This window comes from Panthera pardus, unplaced genomic scaffold (assembly GCF_024362965.1).
Source record: "Panthera pardus isolate Hobbes unplaced genomic scaffold, ASM2436296v1 HiC_scaffold_22, whole genome shotgun sequence".
Taxonomy (NCBI): Eukaryota; Metazoa; Chordata; class Mammalia; order Carnivora; family Felidae; genus Panthera; species Panthera pardus.
The window spans coordinates 11,648,676-11,671,343 of NW_026526788.1; the positions used below are offsets into that span (position 1 = coordinate 11,648,676).

Here is a 22,668-nt window from a genome sequence, read left to right on the forward strand (position 1 = left end):
AACGAAGCCAATGGTCTTAAGATGAAACAGGTTTATTTCTCCTGGACAATTTCTTTGTGGCAACCAAGCACAGTTTAGTTTACTCACCATCGACTAACAGCTTTCCTTACTCAGGAAACAAACGAGCCACTTAGAAAGTTGTTGAGCCTCATTTTTCAACTCTTCTTGTGAAACAAACAAACAAACAAACAAACAAACTGTGCTGTGGGGTCGCCTGGGTGGCTCCGTCGGTTAAGCATCTGACTTTTGATTTCTGGTCAAGCCATGATCTCGTGGTTCATGCCCACTGGGGTCTGCGCTGATAGCGTAGAACCTGCTTGGGTTTCTCTCTTCCTCTCTCTCTGCCCCTCGCCCGCACTCTCTCTCTGTCTCTGTCTCTCCAAACAAATAAATAAACAAACAAAATTCTGCTATGATGAAATAGTCCACTTTTGTAAAAAAAATTTTTAATTTTTTTTTAATGACCATTGCTTTCCTGGGAGTGGTGATGAGCGTTTAGCCCCACTAATTCCAACGAATACTGTATTTGTATCTGGTCTGGTGTCATTCCAGAACAAATGCAATGCTTTGCCACCTAATTTGATAACCGAGTCAGCCACACCCCACTGTACACGCCGTTGGAAGTCTGCTTTTCTCTTCTTGTTTTGACCTGACAAGTTTGCAGTGGCGCTTAAAAAATAATATTAAGAGAAGTCACAGTACCGTGTGGTACTTCAATCACAGTCGGGTTGTAACTGCATCGGTGTGGTTTGTGGTGCACGTACTTTGTCACGGTGCAGGGCACTCAGAGAACGTACCTCAACTGCTCTCCTGGCCGCTGTGGTAGGAGGGCAGCCCAGAGACAGTAAGAGCACAAAATGAGTGCCATTGGTTCCAGCGAACCCTTATGTGTGGATACTATACTTGAACGTTGCGTCACTTTCATGGGTCACAAAATATCATTCTCATTTTGACGTTTTTGAATCATTTACAAATTTAAAAACCATCAGGGCACCTGGGTGGCTCAGTCGGTTAAGCGTCAGGTCATGCTGTCATAGTTCGTGGGTTCGAGCCCCACGTCGGGCTCTGTGCTGACAGCTCGGAGCCTGGAGCCTGCTTCGGATTCTGTGTCTCCCTCTCTCTCTGACCCTCCCCCGTTCATGCTCTGTCTCTGTCTCTCTCTCAAAAATAAATAAACATTCAAAAAAAACGTTTTTAATGTAAAAACCATTGTCAGCTGGAGGGCCAAACAACCGTGGGCAGGAGTCAGATATGGGCCATGGGATAACCAAAACTTGTTCTAGTAAACTAAATATTAAAGTTGATCTAAAAACTTTGATCAGAATTTTTCTGCAATAGGTAATACAGGATCTACGTTTTAAAACAGGCTCTGTTAGGCACATGCTAATCTTTGTTTTATCACAGAAAGATACTATAGAATAAATACAAAGAACAAGAGCTTTGGGGCAGCTGGGGGTGTTCAGTCGGTTGAGCCTCCGACTTCAGCTGAGGTCATGATCTTGAGGTTCATGAGTTCGAGCCCCTCATCGGGCTCTGGGCTGAGAGCTCAGAGCCTGGAGCCTGTTTCAGATTCTATGTCTCCCTCTCTCTTTCTGCCCCTCCCCCACTTGTGCTTCCTCCCTCTCTCTCTCTCTCTCTCTCTCTCAAAAATAAATAAACATTAAAAAAAAATTAGCTTTAAGAAAAAAAAGAAAGAACAAGAGCTTTGAAATTGTTCATTTGGGGCCAAGTCCTGCTCTGCCATTTGCTACTTGGTCAGACTACGTAATATATTTAAGTTTGTTTCTTCATCCATAGAAATGGGGTGGATAATTAGAATCCTTACTGAAGTCGTAAATAAGACAAAGAGACCTGTGTCATCTGTTCAAAATGTGGCCTGCCTCATCTGGCAGCCTGGGGAAATCAAAATCAGCACTTTAACGAGATCCTTAGGTAACTTGCAGGCACATTAAAGTCTGAGATGCCCTGGTATGAGGAGGTGCTAGCTAATGCAATCATACAAAGAAAAGAAATTGAAAGGTACGCATTTTGGAAAGGAAGGGGTAATTCTGTCATTATTTGTGGACGACGTGAGGGCCACATAGTTCAAAGGGGAATTCAAGGGGAGTCACTTAATGAAGAAATACACAGAAAAAGAAAGCCAGATATAAGAAATATAAAATATTTCTTGGTACATATAGATATGAATATGCGAATGCACAATTAGTAGCTTTATTATACTGCATCAATGGCCAACTTGAAAATATAATATCAAAAAAACAAAAAACAAAACAAACAAAATCTCTATCTACAAGAGTAACAGAAACCGTAAGCTGACCAGGAATAAACCTAACAAGAATTGTTTGTGAGTGGGTGAATAAAATTCAAACTTACTGAAGGACCTAAAATATGACCCGAATATATAGGGAAATATACCATACTCATGTATAAGAAGACTCAATATAATATAACTGCCAATTGGTCCCACATTAATCTATAAAGTCAAAGCTATTTTCTCAAGGCCTTGGCAAGTTGGTTCTGAAATTGATCTGAGAGATGAAATATATAAAGTTGGTTAGGAAAGTTTAAAAATAAAGAGACCAGATTACTTGCCTTTCCGGATAACAGGACATACCAAAAAGGTATAGAAATTAAAATAGAATTTTTATAGAAATGGTCAAATTAATCAAGGGGTCAGAATTAAGTCCAGAAATACACATACGTTGAAGAATTTAGTTGGTAAAAGAGGCATCTTTTATCAGTGGAGAATGGATTATTTAAATACGTGGTATAGAAACAGTCGACTGTGTAGGGCCTTCTGGCTGGTTCAGTCAGTAGACCATGTGACTCTTGACCTTGGGGTCATGAGTTCAAGGTAGAGTTTACTTAATAAAAAAAAATTAATAACAAAAAAACCTATCTGTTTTAAAAGATTTCCATTTCCCCTACCTCCATACCATATAAAATAATAAATTAAAGATGGATTATAGGGTTGATCATAGAGATATGAAAGTCCTAGAAGAAAATGGAAGTTTCTTTTGTAAATAACCTTCCATTGGGAAAGCTTTTCTTTCAAAAAGGCACAAAATACCAAAATTTAAAAAGGAAAAGAATTGAAAAATTTGACTATGTAAAGTTGAAAGTGTTCTATCACCTAACAAGCCACCGGTTGAATACATTGACAATATATGTCACAAGTATAGGATTACATTGCAGAATACATGAGCAAAACAAAAACAATGCAGGATCCAAATGGGCAAAGTTTATGAACAGGCAACAAGCAGAAGGAAAGCGAATGGTTAGTAAACATCTGAAAAGATGATCGACTTGACTTCCCTTGTTGTTGCTGTTTTCTAGTGCAGTATGACAGATCCCCCCCCCCCCCCAAATTTAGTGACAAAACAATCATCATATTACATCAAGAATTCTGCAAGTTAAAAATTTGGACACGTTACAATGGGGACAGCTTATCTCTGCTCCACAATGTCTGGGATCTCAGCTGGAAAGATTCAAGAGCCGGGGGCGGGGGGATGATATCTTCCGGAAGCATCTTCGCTGATATGTCTGTGGGTTAACGCTGGTGTAGGCTAGAGCTGTTGACCGGAAACTTATGTATCCTTTCAAGTGGCCTGGGATTCTTCATAACATAGTGGCCGGGTTCCAAGACTGAGTGTCCCAGGAGAACCAAGCATAAGTCAGATCATTTTTTTATGACTTCACTCAAAAGTAACATAGTGTCAGTTCCGCCTTAGGCACACACTCAGATTCCAGACAAGGGGATAGAGACCCTACCTTTTGGTACAAAGGATGTAGGATGAGGAGTTTTGTTGCAACCAAATGGAAAAAATCTATCTGCCACACTGGTTATCAAGGAAACTCAAATCAAATAACTCACGACCATTTATCACACATCAGATCGATAATTCTTCCAGTTTCGTTCATTCTTTGGAAGAAAGAGCAGGAGGGGGGATCAAAAGGAAGACGAGAAAAATAAAAGCAGTGGGCTAAATGTTATCACTGTGTTTTCCCCCAGTTTAAAACAGAACAAAACAAAACCTTGGTCTGGGAAGAATTTCTTTTTGTTCCAAACATTATTAAAAACTGGCCATTTTATTAGGATATGAAAAAGGAATTTATTTTGAAAAAGTTATCCTGCTGAAATAGCAATACATTTTCGCATTTAAATGAACAAAAACAAAGAAAGTGCCTTTCCTTAATTGAACTCACTCTTGGACATTTAAGCACACACTCTACTGAACATAAATTTGCATTTTTTCCCCAGGAATAGTTAATATATAGTTGTCTTCTACTGCAAGTTGAATGAATAAGTTTAGAAGTGAATAAAAAATGGTTTCTACGTGTGTGTTTGCGAGTATGAGAGAGAGACATGGAAAAGACACCTTATGTTGGATTTGAGCTTTTTAAAGAGTATTTGTGAATTATTTTCAAGAAAATAGAAAGCTCAGGTGTAGCTAATCTTGTCTGATTTTAATGAGCCATACAAATATTATTTTGTTCCAAGAGAATTTGCCTGTATAAAAGAGTTCATTAAAGTTTAATAAATGATTTTTAATTAATGGGTTGATATCTCTGGTGAAGTGTAAGGTGTTACATTGTTTTTTATGTGCGAAGTACATCAGCCTGGAGGGTGGTATTTTTACCAAGACCATTAGAACAGAGAAAAATTGTTCGGAAAAGAAAATAAGTTTTCCGTTCTTTACCAAAGCCATCTGGGTTCTTTTCAGGTTATAAATGTAAATGTATGACTTTATGTTTATTTACTGTACCTGTGATGTTTATAAATGTTACTTGTATGGTTAAGTAGCCGCACGGTATGCAGCAGAAGATTTTGCTTGCATTTCGCACGACTGACTTGCTGTACAATTGTTAGGCAAATTCACGATCCCACCCGGATGTGGTATCCGCCACCATGGAAATAAGGCAGGAGATTCAGGGACTAGCAAAGAACAGAAAAGACGACATGCTTTTTCCAGCCATGCTTGGAATAATAGATGGAACTGTCTGTCTTCCCCACAACATCATCTTCTCGACACTTGCGAGAGAATAACGGATTATTCTTTTGCAATTGCTGATAAAATACAAACACCAGGTTAGCAAATTAAAAAGTTAAATTTCTCAGAATGACATCGACTCATCTATATCGCAGATAAGAAATCAATATTTGCTGCATCGTTCAGTTCAATTTCTCAATATGCATTATTTGAAATAGAGGTGAATTAATTTTTTTACGGACTGCCTATTCGGATGTTCTCGTTTTGCACCGTGTCCCCGAATCTTTGTGCAGGAGGACAGCTAGCAGGGTGAAATCGGTACTGAGTGAGAAACGATAGCGTAAATCAGGTTCCCGCTTCAGGCAGCTCTAGGGTTATAAACTCCCTTTTGGTCATCTGTTGTTTCAGATTAGCAATGTGTGTTCCCCTAGAACCAAAGTTCTCATCTGCTATCTCAGTCTAGCCCACAAAAACGTATTTGTCATTAACAAAATAGACTTACTTCCATTTGCTCAAATAAGACGGAGAACGATTCAATTGTTCTATGGATAGTGGACACTGGGTATTGAGGAAATGCCAGATGAGGATGTGGACAGAGTGTTTCATGAGATTCGGAAGGGGACGGACGTCAGGGGACTCTTACAAGCATGGTCCTTTATTACTTATGATTTCAGTAGCAAGCATGTGGCTTTCCTGATCCCTGCATCACTTACTATTAATGCCACCTTTGGGGCACCAGGGTGGCTCAGTCAGCTAAGCGTCTGACTCTTGATCTTGGCTCAGGTCATGATCTCATGAGGTCTCATGAGATCGAGCCTCGCGTCGGGCTCTGTGTTGACAGCATGGAGCCTGCTTGGGATTCCTTCTCCTACCCTCTCTCTGCCCTTCCTTCTCTCTCTCTCTCTCTCTCTGTCTCTCAAAAATAAACAAATAAACTTAAAAAAAAAAAACGTAAAGCCACTTTCAGTTTATGTTGGGCAAGGACTTCTGTCCTGTTCGGCGTCTTGTTCCTAAGTAGGATGAAAGAGACAGGGAAAGAGACAGGAGGCAATGGGTGCACTGAGACGAGATCTTCCCGACGGCAGGACACCTTGGGTGAGAAGGAGGACACGCGGGGAGGGGGACTGGAGTGTAAGGCAGAGGAGAGCGGGGGCCGACAGCCGGCCACCAGCTGGACGTCAGAGCAGGGCAGCCTGTGTGCTGCCTAAGCTGGAAATGAGGGCGGGGGAGGGTGGAAGCTTGGAAGGAGATCTCCACTTGAATTCTTCTTGTACACGCGGGGCATCCATAACCTACCGTGAAACCAGATAATGTCTGAAAAGATCTCAGCAGGTAACCCCGTAATTTTACCCGGGATTTCCTTGTGATCGGTGAGTGTCCCTACGTTTCCTTGTGTCCCACAAGTTTCCTTGTGATCGTTGGAGTGTCCCTAAGCAGACACAGGTGTGGGGAAAGGTTTGCTCTTTGGAATCTGCTCTTTAAGTAACACAGACGCGAGGCCCCGTTTGTCATGCCATCACGGAGATCACACCCGAGCAGATGTACACATTTACCCGCAAGCAGGAGTAAACAGGTGTGTGGGGTGGGTGTGTCAGGGCAGGAAAGCGAAGGAGGGATTTATGTTTCTGACTCTACACCACATGATAGAACCATGGGTCATAAGAAGGGAGAAAACTGCTTACTGGGTTTCAGGTTACAGAGGTAGGGTGATTGATTGCATTAGAGTTAAGTTATACACCAACTCTGATTAATAATGGATACCTGGTTACAAAAATCTTTTTAATAGGGTGAACGTTTTGATGAAATGGTATTCAACTAAAGTTAAGCTATAGATCAGGAGCAAATATCTTGAAGCTATAAAAACGTCTTTGTGGCGATGAGCCAGGAAAAATTCTTTGTATTCTTCCTTCCTGGCTCCCACTTGTGAATCTCCTGTTAGCAACTATACCTTCCCATAGCAGTTAAGTCTGTCTTGTTCATCCCTTTCCTTGCGATGTCAAGCACAGCAGCGATAATTGTCATTGTTAATTTTTATTTGTCCCTGCTCTGTGCCCAGTATTCTGCATACATAATTTTTATAATATGCGGAGTATAAAATTTCTAAAACTTTTCATCCTGTTTATTTTTTTAAGTTTTTTTTTAAGTTTATTTATGTCTGAGAGAGAGAAAGACAGAGCGTGAGTGGGGGAGGGGCGGGGAGAGAGGGAGACCCAGAATCCCAAGCAGGCCCCAGGCTCTGAGCCCGACACAAAGCCCGACACGGGGCTCGACTCATGAACCGTGAGATCGTGACCGGACCCGAAGTCAGACCCTTAAGTGACTTGGCCACCCAGGCGCCCCTTATCATATTTAGAATATAACATCTCTAAATGTTTTTTGATAATATTTAGAATATAAAATTTCCAATCTAATCCTCATAACTGCCTTGTAAGGTCAGTCGTACTCACTACTTAAACAGATAAGGAAACTGAAGTTCAGTGAGGTGAAATGTATATATCGCATTATATTGATATGCATTTATTTACATACATCAAGATTTTTGCTGAGGCTCAGAAATGCGAGCCTTCAGCTAAGGAAGACCTCTGTCATCAGATCTTTCAGGTCAAACATTTGCCGTGACGTAAAGGTCAGATGAGAAATAGGGAGAAATGACTGAAACCCGGCAGTAAAAACATTCAGCTCAATAGCATGAATAAAATGGAAACAGAACAAAAATAATAGGGGCACCTGGGTGGCTCAGTCGGTGGAGTGTCCGAGTCTTGATTTCAGCTCAGGCCATGATCTCAGAGTGGTGGGATCGAGCCCCGCATTGGGCTCCATGCTGACAGCATGGAGTCTGCTTAAGATTCTCTCTCCCTCCCCGCTCTGCCCCCCCTACTCTGCCCCTCTCCCCTGAATTTCCCTCTCCCTCCCTCTCTCTCTCTCTCTCTCTCTCTCTCTCTCATGAAAAAAACAAAGAGAGAGATAACAAAGACAAAAGGACAGTAGTTTACTAAGGTAAAGACTAGTATATGGGTAAGAGGAACTTTAAAAGTATTACAAGGAAAAGGTAAGCTGATAGGAAGACGGAAGATGAAGTTTTTCATCAAACCGAGATTTGTATTCATTATAGGGGTGATTATGCTGATTTTACAGTAAGGAAAACGCTTCCACTAAATGAGGTCGGCTGCCACTTCCACCTTTCTCCCCCCACGTCCAGTTTATTCTCTTTGGCTTTCGCCGAGCATCGTGGGCATTCGCTGTTCTGTAAACAGAAGAGAATTAGTGGATTTGCCAAGTACAAGATAAACATATTTCCCAGTGTCCTGGAGCTTACACTATCGGACTCTGACATTTTACCTCGATACCGCAGATTCCAGGCCCCTGCAAGCGTTGCTTTCTGATTTCTAAAAGTATAAAAGTTTTGAATTAGATGATTAATTTGCCAAGTCGTTGCCTCGGTACAAAGTAACTCTGGCCATCAATATAAAAATATATATCTGTATAAAAATGCGAGGTGGCATGTAACAACGTTTTTATTACTATGAATTTTGGAACGACTGTACATGCTCACGGATGCCACGGCCATAAAGTAATTAAATGGGGAGGTTGGGACGAGTGGCTGTAACATACGATATCCCGTGACATTTTGCATCATCGCGCGCACAGTGCTTTACTTTCATAGTCTCTCTTGTCTGAAACTCGGTACTTCTCGTACAAAACAACGATGGCACAGTAGCCTAAAAGTTTAGAAACGCATGGAAATAAGCCTAGCATTTCCAACCTTCTTATTGTGGGTTTGGGACTCACTGTGTACGTTGTGCAAAGACGACGGGAAAGCCTACTACGTTTCTGTTTCGAAACCCAAAGGGAAGCCTCCCAAGGATAAAACCCTTAATCACCAGGGGCACGTTATGTTATGTCTCAGTCCACAATCTGTCTGACTGGTGTAGGGCTGGGTGCACAGTGAGCCTACGGTAGACGATGCTGGAGTTAGTTAAATAACCCCACATTCTTTCAGAAAACGGCTCCTCCATTTAAAAACTTTTTTTTTTTTAATTTTTCTAATCCCGCGGTTAGAACTAGGTGCCAGAGAGACAATCGAGTCGTTTTAATGTCACAGGCCCTCCATCCAGATCAAGAGAAGAGTGGTTAGCGAGTTTGTAAGGCAGCAGAGACTTGGTGTGGTTGCGGGAAAGTCAGGGGCTTTATGGCAAGCCAGCTACAGGCACGTCTGGAGGGCGAAAAAGTCTCTTTCAAAGGCCACCAGCGTGGAGTAGCGGGAAGGCAGTAGAAGCAGAGAGCAGTGAGAAAACATTGTCTCGTTTCCCTGACACGCGGTTCTTTGTGATTCCGGAGATGGGGACGCAGCAGGGATGGGAATTCTCTTCCTGGATTGAGAAGGGGGGACCAGGTTCTTCACGAATGCTGGTCACAGTACTGACCCTTTGAGCCTTCACTTTCCTGCAAAGACATTCTAGCCTGGTGGGGCAGATTTTCCTGTTTACTCCTGGACGCCTAACAACGTGCTCCTATAATTTATTTTTATCCTTATAGAGAGAAAGATAAGGTCAGGATCAATGAAGTATTATATTCTAGAAACATTAGGTATCTTGATGTTCTTTTCTTCCCTCTTTGATTCCACTTAACGCATTGATCGTGAGGGTCCCCCAAAGTTTAGGGCACATTAGGATCAACTTCTCTCACTAGACATGCACCTAATTGTCCTCCTATGCCTATGCTTTTTTAATGCGTTCCGGTGAGTTCCAGACGACAGGTGGGCATGGCAGCTGGTGAAACGCACCCGTGAACGTCGGCATCCAGGTGACCGTTAGCTTTCTGCCTAAACGCAGGAGTGGAAAACCAGATCCATCCTAAGCTTTTGCCAAAACGTTTCTATCAAGCGGCCAAAAGACAACACAGAGAAACCTTTTTCTTGGGCACTTCTCATTTTTATACCATTGCGGGATAGGATTAGGCTTGAGAAACTGTAACGGCGGGCAGACCACAGGAAGGATCCCCCGGAGTGTGGGTTTCTATTCCTCCCCAAAAGATAAGTCTCTAAATATTCAGCATCCTGAATTCGACAGCTAAAGAATTCCCCAATTTATGTTACATTTTTTTTAAAAAAAAACTCTTGTCTGAAATGCTCTTGGCATCATCGCCACTTGTTACTTTTCAAAGAAGAATGTTGGTTTCTTGACCCTTGGCTCTGACCGGTCAGGTGTATCCAGTATACTTTACCAGCCAAAGAGCTGTCTTTGATTTAGTAATATCCTGATATGCTTGAGATGTTAGGATGTTACCTCGAAAGGCTTTTTAAAAACTTTTTTCTGAAGTATGATACACACATCGACACTTCCAAAGGCTTTTAAAGTCAAGAACGATACTGTTGGGTTTTCGCAATACACTGATCATGTGCCTGGGACTGTGCTAAGCACGTACTACCACCTCATTTAATTTTCTTGCCAATCCTTTAAGGCAGGCACTGTCATTATTCCCATCTCACCAGGCAACAGATGCTTGGAGACGTTAGGCAACTTGACCAAGGTCACATAGATACACGTCAGAACCAGAATTCAAACCCCAGTTTTTCTGACTCCAGAGGTGCTCTCAGGACGAAAGAAATATATTTCCCCAGGGAAATCCCGCATTGATGTAACTGCTGAAGTCTGTCACCAATAAACTCGAGATTTATTGCTTGCTAAAACTATTTTTGAAACTGTGCTTCCAGGCTTAATGACTTCTATACCTATAGAGTCCAAGTGAACATTCAATTTGTTCCTGGTGAAGTGAAACGAGACTGATTCTGTGATGCTTTTACACAAAAGGAATGACTCGCGAATGGTAAAAAGTTCAAACTCTGTATTGGCCGGCTAGGAGAGCTATTTATGGAAAATGGGTCTTTCGGCGCTGTTTCTACAGCCACTTTGAGAAAAGAGGAATCAGCTAATCTGGCTAAAACACTATTGGCTTCATGTAACCACAGGATCAGATGGGCTAATGTAGGAGTTGAGAAGGCGCATAAAATTTGCCATTCTTGGAATTCAGCATAAAAGATCAAAAAAAAAAAAAAGCCATATGGAAGTGTGGAATTGCTGTATCGTACACCTGGAATTAAAATACAAACTTTTTAAAAAAAGCAATAATAGGGGTGCGTGGGTGGCTCAGTGTATTAAGCCTCCGACTCGGTTCCAACTCAGGTCATGATCTCGCGGTTTCATGAGTCCGAGCCATGTGTCGGGCTCTGCATTGACACTGCAGATTCTGCTTGGGATTCTCTCTCTCTCTCTCTCTCTCTCTCTCTCTCTCTCTCTTTCTGCTCTTCCCCTGCTCATACTGTCTCTGTCTTTCTCAAAATAAATAAACTTAAACAAAATTTTTTTAAAGCAATAATAAATAAACAAACGAAGAGCAGCTAGTGCCCCCTGATGCAGCACTTAAATAGTTATAATACAAATTGACTTCCTGAGTTCAGCTGTCTCCGAGCTGAAATCCTCATATCTAGTGGCAAACCGGGAAATTAGCAATCACCTGTAATCGGCTGTAAGCAACCAGACTTCTGGAAAGAGGTTAAGGCTTTGAGCACCAGCCATCAAAGTGAGCAGATTTACCATTCCTGACGCTACTGATAATGAATTGATAATGAATGTCAAGTTGGAGCTAGAAGGTGTCTTTTGTCCTATTAACATTGAAATATTGGCTGTTATGCCAGAAAGTCAGTTAAAGATGAAGAGAAACTCATCTCCATAGATGAAAGTGATCCTTTGTTTACCTATGAAAACACAGACCTTCAAGAGATCACAAGGTATTCTCACTCAGAATACTTCTGGACAGGGGCGCCTGGGTGGCGCAGTGGGTTGAGCGTCCGACTTCAGCCAGGTCACGATCTCGCGATCTCGCGGTCTCGCGGTCCGCGAGTTCGAGCCCCGTGTCAGGCTCTGGGCTGATGGCTCGGAGCCTGGAGCCTGTTTCCGATTCTGTGTCTCCCTCTCTCTCTGCCCCTCCCCCGTTCATGCTCTGTCTCTCTCTGTCCCAAAAATAAATTAAAAAAAAAAAAAAAAAAGAATACTTCTGGGCAAAAGGATTTGCTTTTAAGAGGTGGGTCTCAGTCAGTTAAGCAGCGACTTTGGCTCAGGTCATGATCTCGTGCTTTGTGAGTTTGAGCCCCGTTTCGGCCTCTGTGCTGACAGCTCGGAGCCTAGAGCCTGCTTCAGATTTTGTGTCTCCCCCTCTCTCTCTCCCCCTCCCCCTCTCATACTCTGTTTCTTTGTCTCTCTCAAAAAATAAATAAACTTTAAAACATTTTTTAAAAAGAGGTGGACTCTACCGGCCATAAGAGTGGAAGGTAGCATGCTTTGCTTTCAGAGGGCTTTGCTAGAAGAAACCAGCCTCCAGCCTCCAGCCTCTGTCTCCTTCCACCCTGCAGTCTACTGCCCATGCCTCGCACTGGCCACAGCCTTCCAGAAACCAGAGCTCGAGGGAATTCGGCCTTCAGAGGCTGCAGTAACCCTGGGCCCAGAGCAGTGCAGAGAAGGGCAGAAGTGGATATGGGGGAGCAGGAGTACCCAGTGCAAACCAAGGTTCGGTCTCTCCGTGTTTCAACAAGCGAGAGAGAGAGAGAGAGAGAGAAGAAACAACTGACAGATGGCCTCCGTATGTATTATAATATATTATACGATACTAATCATGTAAACAGCACATCGGAGGAATTTCATAACATGCAATAAATAGAGAATTTCTATAACAGATCACCCATTAATAAAAATCAGCATAATGACATGAAGAATCTAATAGATCAACTAGCAAAATAGGAGCACATTATTTCCAAAAGATAAATTACATAAGTGAAGAGTGTTTAGTCTCATCAGTAGAGAAGAAATCTATGTTAAGACCAACATAAGATCTATTTTTCCTACTGAATTATCAAGAAACATGGGTAATACCGAACACGGGCAAGGATACAGGGCAGTGGGTCTTTCAGTACATACTATTAACAAAAGTATAAATTGGTGCAGTCTTTCTGAAAATCAATTTAACCGTGATTCTGCTTCCAATATTCTGTCTTAAGGAAATGATTAAGAACACAGATAACGACTGATGCACAAAGATATACATAAGAGCTTTAACTACCACGGACCAAACAAAGGAAACAAATGTCCCACATGAATGGAATGGTTAAGCAAATCACACAGACATCCATTGCATCAGATTTTACGGGGGCATTACAAATCGTGCTTACGATGAGATTTTTTTTGTCATAAGGTAAGCAAAAATGCAGTGTGCAGAATTGTATGTGTGATATCGGCACAGCCAGGTTTAAAGAATAAAGTCAGGAAAATACTGAAGAAAAAAAATGTCACAATGTTCATGATAGTGGCTGTTTCTCTGAATAGTGAGAATTATGGTGATTATTTCCCCCTTTTGCCTCTTTCTGCATTTGTGCGCTTCCCAAATATTCTAAGTTGAGGATGCATCGTGAATATTTACTGGATGCCCACGTTGTACTCATTTTTGTTGGGAGGAGCTGGACACACAACACTCTTGAGGTCACAGTACTTGACTCAATGTGCATGTGATCTAGTGTCTTATTTTTAGATTGTAACTTCAAGAATTAGAGAAGAAGAAAGGTGTTGTTTGTCTGAGTAGGTGAGAAGGAGTGTCCCATCTCTGCCCCATTTGATCTCTGCCCCTCGGACCACCTTTCCAAGCCCACAGGGATCATGGCTGCCTTACCTTCCAAATATGCCCAAAACCCTAGGCAAGGTAAATCAATACAGTTTTCGGAAAGAGTAAATAAATAAAACATCTTCAAGGCTTTGGAGTAGGTAAAGAGCTCTTAAGCAGGACACGAATGTGCTAGTAAGAAAAAATGGTGAATTGTATTAAATTAAAATGAAAACTCTGTCCATTACACCACACGATGGAGAGAGTAAAAATGCAGGCCACGGAGAAGAAAGTCTTTACGAGTCGCGTACAAGACTCCTGCCAGAATATGTAAAGAACTCCTACACAACAATAAGAAGAAGGCAGGCAACCCAAAAGAACAACGAGCAAAAGTTTGAACAGGCGATCACAAAAGGATATCCAAATCAACACGGCAAGGTTTCCCAATAGTAGTCCTCAAGCAACGCAGATTAAAACCACAATGTGATATCACCTCAAGTTCAAAAGGCAGAGAGTAGCAATTGTGGACGAAGATGAGGAGCAACTGAACTTCTGTGCACCGAGGGCGGAGTGCAGATTGGTACAACGGCTTTCGAAAGCACTGGACGGGCTCTACGCAAGCTGAGCGTAAGGGGACCCCGTGATCCGGGAGCTCCAGTGCTAGCTATATAGCCAAGAGAAACACATAATGTGTTCTTCGCGTTACATTTGTAGTCACCCAAAACGACAAACGATCCGAATGTCTACCAACAGTAGCATGGATACATAAAGGGCAGTATATCTATATCAGCAGAACTCTCCAGCAGTGGGAGCTAACTGCGACTACGTGTAACAGCATTTGTAAATATCACCAGCTTAGTGGTGTTGGGTGAAGGAAGCCAGGACAGCGGGAGTATGTGCCACATCATTCCGTTTATGTGACATTCGAAACCAACTCAACTCATCTATGGGGTTAGAATTCAGAATCACTGATTATCCTTGGCAGGGAGTGCCTGAAAAGTGGGGAGAAGGTAGCTTCTGGAGTTCTGGTGATATTCTGTTTGTTTTTTAATCTGGCTGGCGATTATGCTGGCACATTTTTATGAAAATTCATCAAGGCATACTTTTCGGTATGTATGGTAATCGTCGATTACAAATTATAGGAGAGGGGCCCCTGGGAGGCTCAGTCGGTTAAGCATCCAACTCTTGATTTCAGCTCACGTCATGACCTCACAGTTCGTCAGGTCGATCCCTGCATTGGGCTCTGCGCTGACAGTGCGGAGCCTGCTTGGGATTCTCTCTCTCCCTCTCTCTCCGCCCCTCCCCTGCTCAGCGTGCACGCTCTCTCACTCTCTCAAAAGAAATAAATAAACATTAAGAAAATTACCTGATATATATTTATAAACGTGTACATGTATATGCGACATATACACACATCATGCACACATGTATAAAATATGGAATATAAATATGTATTTATACACACATAGGTGCACACACACACACACACACACATATATTCCATCCAAACTGTAACCGCTTCTGACGCTCCTCTGAGTGTCATTTTAACATGATTCCAATCACTGTGTGCCCAGTTCCTCTCTTGGAGTCTTTGCCTGTGGCTGGAATAATAGTCTTTAAAACAGAATCTGGGTGATATCCGTCCTTGGCTCATAACCGGCAGTAACTCCGCATGTCAATCAGAATAAAATCCTCAGAGGAGACGTAGATCCCTGACAGCCTACATAAACTAGCCTCGCCACCCAGACCTGTCACTTTTATCCCTTTATCCTGCTTCATTTTTCTTTACAGTTCCTCTCACCAGCTGACATGCCATTGACTTGGTTATTGATTTATAACTGGCCTCTCCACCACTAGTATGTAAGTTACACGAGAGCGGCGACTTTCGCTTTCTGCTTTATGGCCCTGACATCGAGAACGGTGCCCGGCACAAAGTAGGCAATGGATGGATGAATGAGATCATCACCAGAAAACATAAGAAGTAGGCAGAATTCGTATGTGCAGCCTTCTTTCACAGGTTAGGAAGCAAAAACCTGAAATCACCCCCTTGATGTTATTCAGGAGCGCAGCTCAGGTTCGTCTCTCTCTCCCTCTCTCTCTGTCACCCATCCCCTCCATGTGGCACACATCACACATTGCCACGCAGCGCAGTCATACGATCCTAGTGGCCGAGAATCAAGTGAGGGGGACATCCAGCTAAAGACGCATTACACTGGAATCGGGCATTTCTCTGTGAGCCTTGTTTTGCGGATATACGGCCCTTTTGAATCCGTGCTGGTAAAAAAGACTATCATTTTACTCGCCAAAAATACATGCATTGGGGACCTCGGGATGCCCCCTTCGGTATTCTGCAGAAGAAGAAATTTTCAAACAAAATAACGCCATTTTGGTAGGTTCTACAACAACTCGACACTTTTCAGGTCCTGAAGATGAATTTTTGTAGGTGAATATGTCCAGAGATTGAGATTGTTTCCATCCGAAGTCCTGCCTCCCTGTCCTCCGTGGGGCTCCCGTTTACATCTGACTCCCGTGTCTGGAGACACTGACCAGTTTTACCTTTTCACAGAGCTACCCAGTACTGTCTGCCCCTCTGTAGCTTGTCTAAAACCTGGTTAAGGGGTGCCTGGGTGGCTCAGTTGGTTAAGCATCTGACTTCGGCTTCATGAAGTCAGCGAGTTCGAGGTTCATGAGTTCGAGCCCCGCGCTGGGCTCTCTGACGTCAGCGTAGAGCCCACTTGGGATGTTCTGTCCCCTTCTCTCTCTGCCCCTCCTCGGCCCGCGCTCTCTCTTTCTCTCTCAGAAATGAATAAACATTTAGAAAATGAGTAAAAAAATAAATAAAGCCTGGTTAAATGTGCAAATGTTGGGGTGGGGGAGGGGGAGGGGGAGGTCCAGTTTGGTTGTCAGCCTGGTTGGCCCTTCAGTTCGGTTAAATATGGGAGAGGGAGTGGGTGATGGGCATTGAGGAGGGCACCTGCTGGGATGAGCACTGGATGTTGTACGGAAACCAATTTGACATATTAATAAAAATTAATTATTATATTAATAAAACCATAATTTTAGAATTATTAACATTATTATCATATTAATAAAAATAAAATAAAATAAAATTTTAAAAAGAGAGAGAGAGTTTTAGGCCCTTTCAGTTGCTACATGGCCGGGGACAGTTTTGTTGCTTTGTTTTTTAACCGATCAAACGCGCAACCGCGATAAGCCCACACAGCCCTGCCACATGCCCCACCCTTACTAAGGGTCTCCTTCCCCTCGCCGCTCTCAGGAAGCAGGAAGCATAACATCCAGCTGTAACTGCAGAAGCGGGTCAAATAACAAAATGAAACCCAAGAGACATTGAGTGTCACAAGGCCAGCGTCAGATCATTCGTTCATCACGCAATTCAGTCTTTTAATAAGGCCGAAAATGATGGTTAAAAGGAATGATGCTTTTACTTCTAAGCTGAGTGCGAAATAACCATTAATGTCACAGGAGAAGTGGGCGCCAGTGTTCGTTCTGCAGCTCAGCCCCACGGCTCAGGAGGTCAGAGCTCGGAGTAACCAGGATATAAAGTTCTGGCTCGTTGGCCACACAACTTGGAAGCCGTGTAACCCAGGGCAAGTCGCTTAACCTCTCTGAACATCGTTTCCCTGGGGGTGTAAAATAACGATGGAAAAACACTTACCTATCAGGGTTTTTGTGAAGAGTCAATGAGGTCTCAGTTCTAAAAATGTTTTGTAGCCAAGAATACACTATGATAATGTATAGGGTTCTTAGTGTCCTTAAATAATTCATTGAATATCGTTCTTAACCTTCTGTCTACCTCCTGAAGCCACTTCCCTAAGGTTTAGCTAAAGCACTCCCCAGCCCTAAGGTCTGCCTATCCCTTCCGTTTTAGATTAGGATTGTTTTCAATAATTCAATGAAAAAACTGTGTATGTTCCGTATCTGAGCCATCCCACCTAAGCCTTTGGAATCGAACTATGGCCTCTGAAACCCAGATCGTTGATGCAGCACAGATATGAACAAGCGATTCCCTGACACCCTTGAGGGTAGGAAGACTGGAGGTGGAGATTGAAAAGCGAGGGAAATCTCCTCCCTCCCCATCCCAACATGGAACAATGCCCCTGCTAAACATTTTCTTCTCTATAATAGAAAAGGTGACTATTTAGTGAACCCTTATCCTATGCCAAGCACTGTGCTATATATTGTTTCATGCGACTTAACAACATCCTGTACTATTATTGCCACCTATAGACAAGAAGACTATAATTAGAATAAGTAGCTTGAGGGGCACCTGGGTGGCTCAGTCAGTTAAGCGTCTGACTTGGCTCAGGTCACGATCTCACGGTTCATGGGTTCGAGCCCCGCGTCGGGCTCTGTGCTGACAGCTCGGAGCCTGGAGCCTGCTTCCGATTCTGTGCCTCCCTCTCTCTCTGCCCCTCCCCCACTTGTGCTCTCTTTCTGTCTCTCTCTCTCTCAAAAAATAAATTAAAAACATCAAAATTTTTTTTAAAAAAGGGATAAGTAGCTTGACCAATGTCACATGGTAGAGTCAGAATTTGAACCAAGCCTGCCTAATTCCTTTCCTGTTTTTTTTTTTTCCATTTGTTGATTGATTACGGTAAAACCTTGGATTGCAAGCAGCTCGTTCTGCGACACTGAACATCACGTGATCACCACTGAGCCGATCATTCTTGAAATTGACTTTGACAGACAAGTGCTTCAGATTACAAGCATGTTTCCACCACGAGTTATGCTTGCAAACCAAGGTTTTGCTATATTTAACTCCTACATTTTAACTAACTGTGTGTCTGTGTTTGCCTTTCTGTTCCTTTATCCTTTCGTTTTTGGATGAGTAGTGTAATGAGTAGGGTAGAGGCCATGACCGAGATGCCTAAGGCATGGTCACCGTGCTTAAGGAACTGTTCTAATCCACTGCAAGAATGGTGACAGATAAATAAGTCCCTATACGACGTGGAAGAATTTAAAGTGGTCCATAAGGAATGGAGCATTAGCCTTCTTACCGGGAACATGGAAATACCACTCTCTATACGGTGGTTGTTAGGATACAGTGAAAGGCCTATATCGAGCGTTTGGCAAAGACCCTGTCTCATAGAAAATGCTCAGGATAAGGATTTTCTAATGTTGTCAGATAACAACTAGGATACAAAGCTAGGAAAGCAACTCGGCGTCAGATTTCGAGAGCCTTGAATGCTGGTCTAGAGTTTGGACTTACAGCTTGATAAAAACAGTTGTGCCAAGGTCAGTGATCATTCTGAAAAGGAATCAGAGCTGACGCTAGCTTGCACTGCCTTTCAACATTCATCATGAGTGAGACGGAGGTGAGGGGCACAGTTGGGACTGGCTTAGAGGGGTTTTGTGTTTGATGCACTAAAAGGAAAGATGATGTTTTCAAGTTTGATGCCCTGTACTTTTTCTCCCGCAGTAATTAGTGAATGCCAAAGGCAGCAACTGGAGTCTGTGCGCTACTCTTCTCGCTACGCTCTGGGCCTCTTTTATGAAGCTGGCACGAAGATTGATGTCCCTTGGGCTGGACAGTACATCACCAGTAATCCCTGCACACGCTTCATCTCCATCGATAATAAGAAACGCAATATAGGTCAGTACCCCCATTATTTCCCTTAAATACAGTAACAATGGTGGGTGTAGATCACGAAAAATGCTGTTTAATTGAGTGTTGCCATTCTGAACAGAGCAAGCATTTAACTCCAAGCCACAGGGGATAAAATTTAATGTCACATTTGGCCAATAATAAAATACACAGTGCAACCAGCAAAGTTTTTCAGAAAATCATTCCCCACATGGTTCGTATTACCAAGTTCATGAAAATAGTGTCAGAAGTTTGAAGATTTCAAAATGGCCCAAGTGTGATTGCTTTAATATGGGTCGATCTATATGCAGAAGTATCTCTACTCATTGCGTTTTGTTCGTTTGGCTCTTTTTAAAATTTGGTAAGCGCTGCTCTTTCCACTTCCCAGGCTAGAAGTAAAAAAGTGAATTTGACTATGTTACGAAAACCCTTCACTTCCGTACAATTTTATTTACTTAACTTTCATCTGGACGACTACACAAAATTACTTTGTCTACAATATAACGACAATGATAGGTAAAATGTTTCGTAAGAGCTTTACTAGAATACCAGGGCTAAAATCTCCACTCCACATTTTTTGTGGAAGGTTGTTATTAAAATTAGATTTGAATTGCTAGAATAAACATGATGCTCATCTTCAGAATAAAGGAGAAAGGGTATTCTTATTTGTAGGATTAGCATGGTCCCTGAGATACTGCTTTTCTTGAAGAATAAACTGTAATGATGGAAAATGACTGAATTCTTGAAGGGAATCGTCATTTCAATTTGTTGTGTTGTTTTATGGTGCAGGGGATGGTTTCATGAAGCCGTTAGTTAGACGTCTCGCTTGATAAAATCACCAACTAACATTTCCCGGCTTGCCAGAACTTTATAATGACAGAACTGGGCTGGAGTATGGTTTTTATATCGGAGCACATGATCTTAGAAAAATGTTTCTTTTATAACTTAAGACTCCCTCAGGGCCAGACTGTTTATGTTAACATGATACCACATATATGTACAATCAGCAGTTCATGAAATGCCCTGTAACAGCAATGGACTAACTATTTTTAACTCTACAACTGCTTTGTTCTAAGAAGAGGAGAATGGCCTTGATCTTCTCATGTTGTATGCCACGAATTAGACATTATCCTTTGTGTATTGCTTCATAAGATATGCTATCTGACAGGGTGCATGCGGTAATATATAACAGAAAAATCCATTTAAACTCGTTTAAATAACGTAAGGTCATTTGTTATATTAGCCACTGTGGACTGAATTCCTCTCCAAAAGTCTTGTGTTGAAGCCCAAATCCTCAGTGTGATTATATTTGGAGATGGCTTTTAGGATGCCATTAAGGTTAAATGAGGTCATAAGGGTGGGGTCCTCATCCAGTATGATCGGTGGCCTTATTAAGTGAGCAAGAGAGAGATCTCTTTCCCTGTGCACAGACCAGGGGAAGGTCATGTGAGGATAGTGAGATGGCGAGAAGGGGGGCTGTCTGCGATCAGGAGGAGAAGCTTTACCAGGAACCAAATCAGCTGGCACCTTGATCTTGGACTTCCCAGCCTTTGGAGCTAAGAGAAATAAATAAATAAAAAGAAGGGAGTAGTGGACGCTAGGTTGGCAATATGTAAGCCCAATTCTTTCCAAGTAGAGTCACATCTTATATGGGAGGTAACACATGAAGAGAAGAATCACAGATATTCAAAATTCTCTTTGAAAATCCCTTTAAACGCCATGACATTTCGGAGAGTGACATAACTTTCAGTAAATTGAGTGTAGCCATTTTTCCAGCGTTTAGTAGATTTGTTTCTTTGGGTGAGGCCAGATGAAATAGTTGGCTTGCCGATAGAGGACGGAGTGATATTTTCTACTGTGAAAGGCACACGGGAAAGGGAAAAACAGCAGTCAGATCTCCTAACAGATTAAATCGCTGTACAAATGAGAGTGGGGCCGTGGGGGAAAACACACACAGTGCATGGCGGTAGCACTTTATTAAAGAGTTGTGCAAATGTGGAAGAGTGCAACGTAAAATATTAATACATTTTCACATGATTGGCAGCATCTGAAACAATCGAAATGAAAAGAAATTCGCGCGCGCGCGCGCGTGTGTGTGTGTGTGTGTGTTCGCAACCACACAATTTCAAAGCGGGAAGGCTGGGTGGATTAGAAACCATGTTTTTGCTACCGCTTCTGAGGTTGCCTCTTCAGACAGCAAAGAAATGCCTGCCTTCCTTCGCCAGTTTTATGGAAAATTAATCTTGGATTATGCAAGTTGTAAATTATGAGAGGCCTGCAGTAATGGCATCCCCTAACATAAAATCTAACTACCTTGCACTTAAACTTTTTTTTCTCCCTATCTGGGGCCAGGGTGCTAAGTGTGTCTAGTTGAATTCACACAATATAAATGTCCATATAGTGACTCCACTGTATTTTATTGATTTTTAAGTAGCCCCGCAAGAGCTGTCTCTTTATGTTACCGACCCTGTCCCACACCCACGCTTTACTTGGAGTGTTGGATTGAATCTAAAACTAATGCTGTAAATGGGCACACTCAACGAATGAGGGGGGGCATTTTTGTTCCATCAGGGTAAGGCAGCAACAAGATAAAAGGTAACAGGGTTGAGTCCACAAAATACAGTCTGTTGTTAAGTCTTGAAGAGATCCAGAGGAGGAAGGACTAGTGGCCCAGACCAGACAAAGGACAAGGAGTCGTCAACGTCAGAGGTTAGGAATGGCCAGCACCTGCAGAAAGCCACCCCCAGAACCAAATCGCCTGAGGCAGAGGGTCTAAATACCAAGATACATTGAGACCTAACTTGAACTATAGACCCCTATTGTTACGGGTAGGATCCATTATACTTGGGTTTGTGTTTCCCCAGATGTGCTCAATGGAACACCAGTTCCTTGATACGCTCTTTGGAACAGGGTTCTGCCATCACATAAGTTTGCAAAATGCTACCGACTTGGCTTCCAGTTTAAAGTCTCAGGTCATATTATCCAATTAAAAGACATTCCTATAGAAAAGCCTCCTCGCTTCATTTCATCTATAACTTCCCAAATGTATTTGACCATGGGATATTTTATTTGAGCACGAAACCTCCTAATATCCCACAGAAATGGTTCCCCTGGACACCCCTGAGAAACCCTGGCTTCAGACCTGGACAGGAATTGTAGGCCAATAAGGGGGGCAGCAAAGGCTGGCGTGGGAGCCATCGAAAGGAAAATACTGATTTTTTTTTGAAGATGGAAGAAGCCTGAAACCACCCTGGAACCCACCAAAAGTTGCCTCAAAAGATACTCCTGTCATTCAAGAGATTCCACAGGATTTAGGAGCTCTGTGTTAGGAACCAGGATCAAGGATCAAATCTTAGATTTTTTTTTTTATGTTTATTTATTTTTCTCAGAGTGAGAGAGACAGAGTGTGAGCAGGGGAGGGGCAGA

The 22,668-nt window shown here is 42.5% G+C and overlaps 1 protein-coding gene across 12 annotated transcripts in view; it reads left to right on the forward strand.

The window, feature by feature from the left end:
* Positions 1-22,668, forward strand: part of RNLS (renalase, FAD dependent amine oxidase) — a 345,523-nt gene that overhangs the window by 182,957 nt on the left and 139,898 nt on the right. For all 12 annotated transcript variants that reach the window (XM_053910251.1, XM_053910240.1, XM_053910243.1 and 9 more), the window contains one exon: positions 19,078-19,251. In XM_053910251.1, the coding sequence (XP_053766226.1) occupies positions 19,078-19,251 (174 nt within the window). The remainder of the gene's footprint in view (positions 1-19,077; positions 19,252-22,668) is intronic.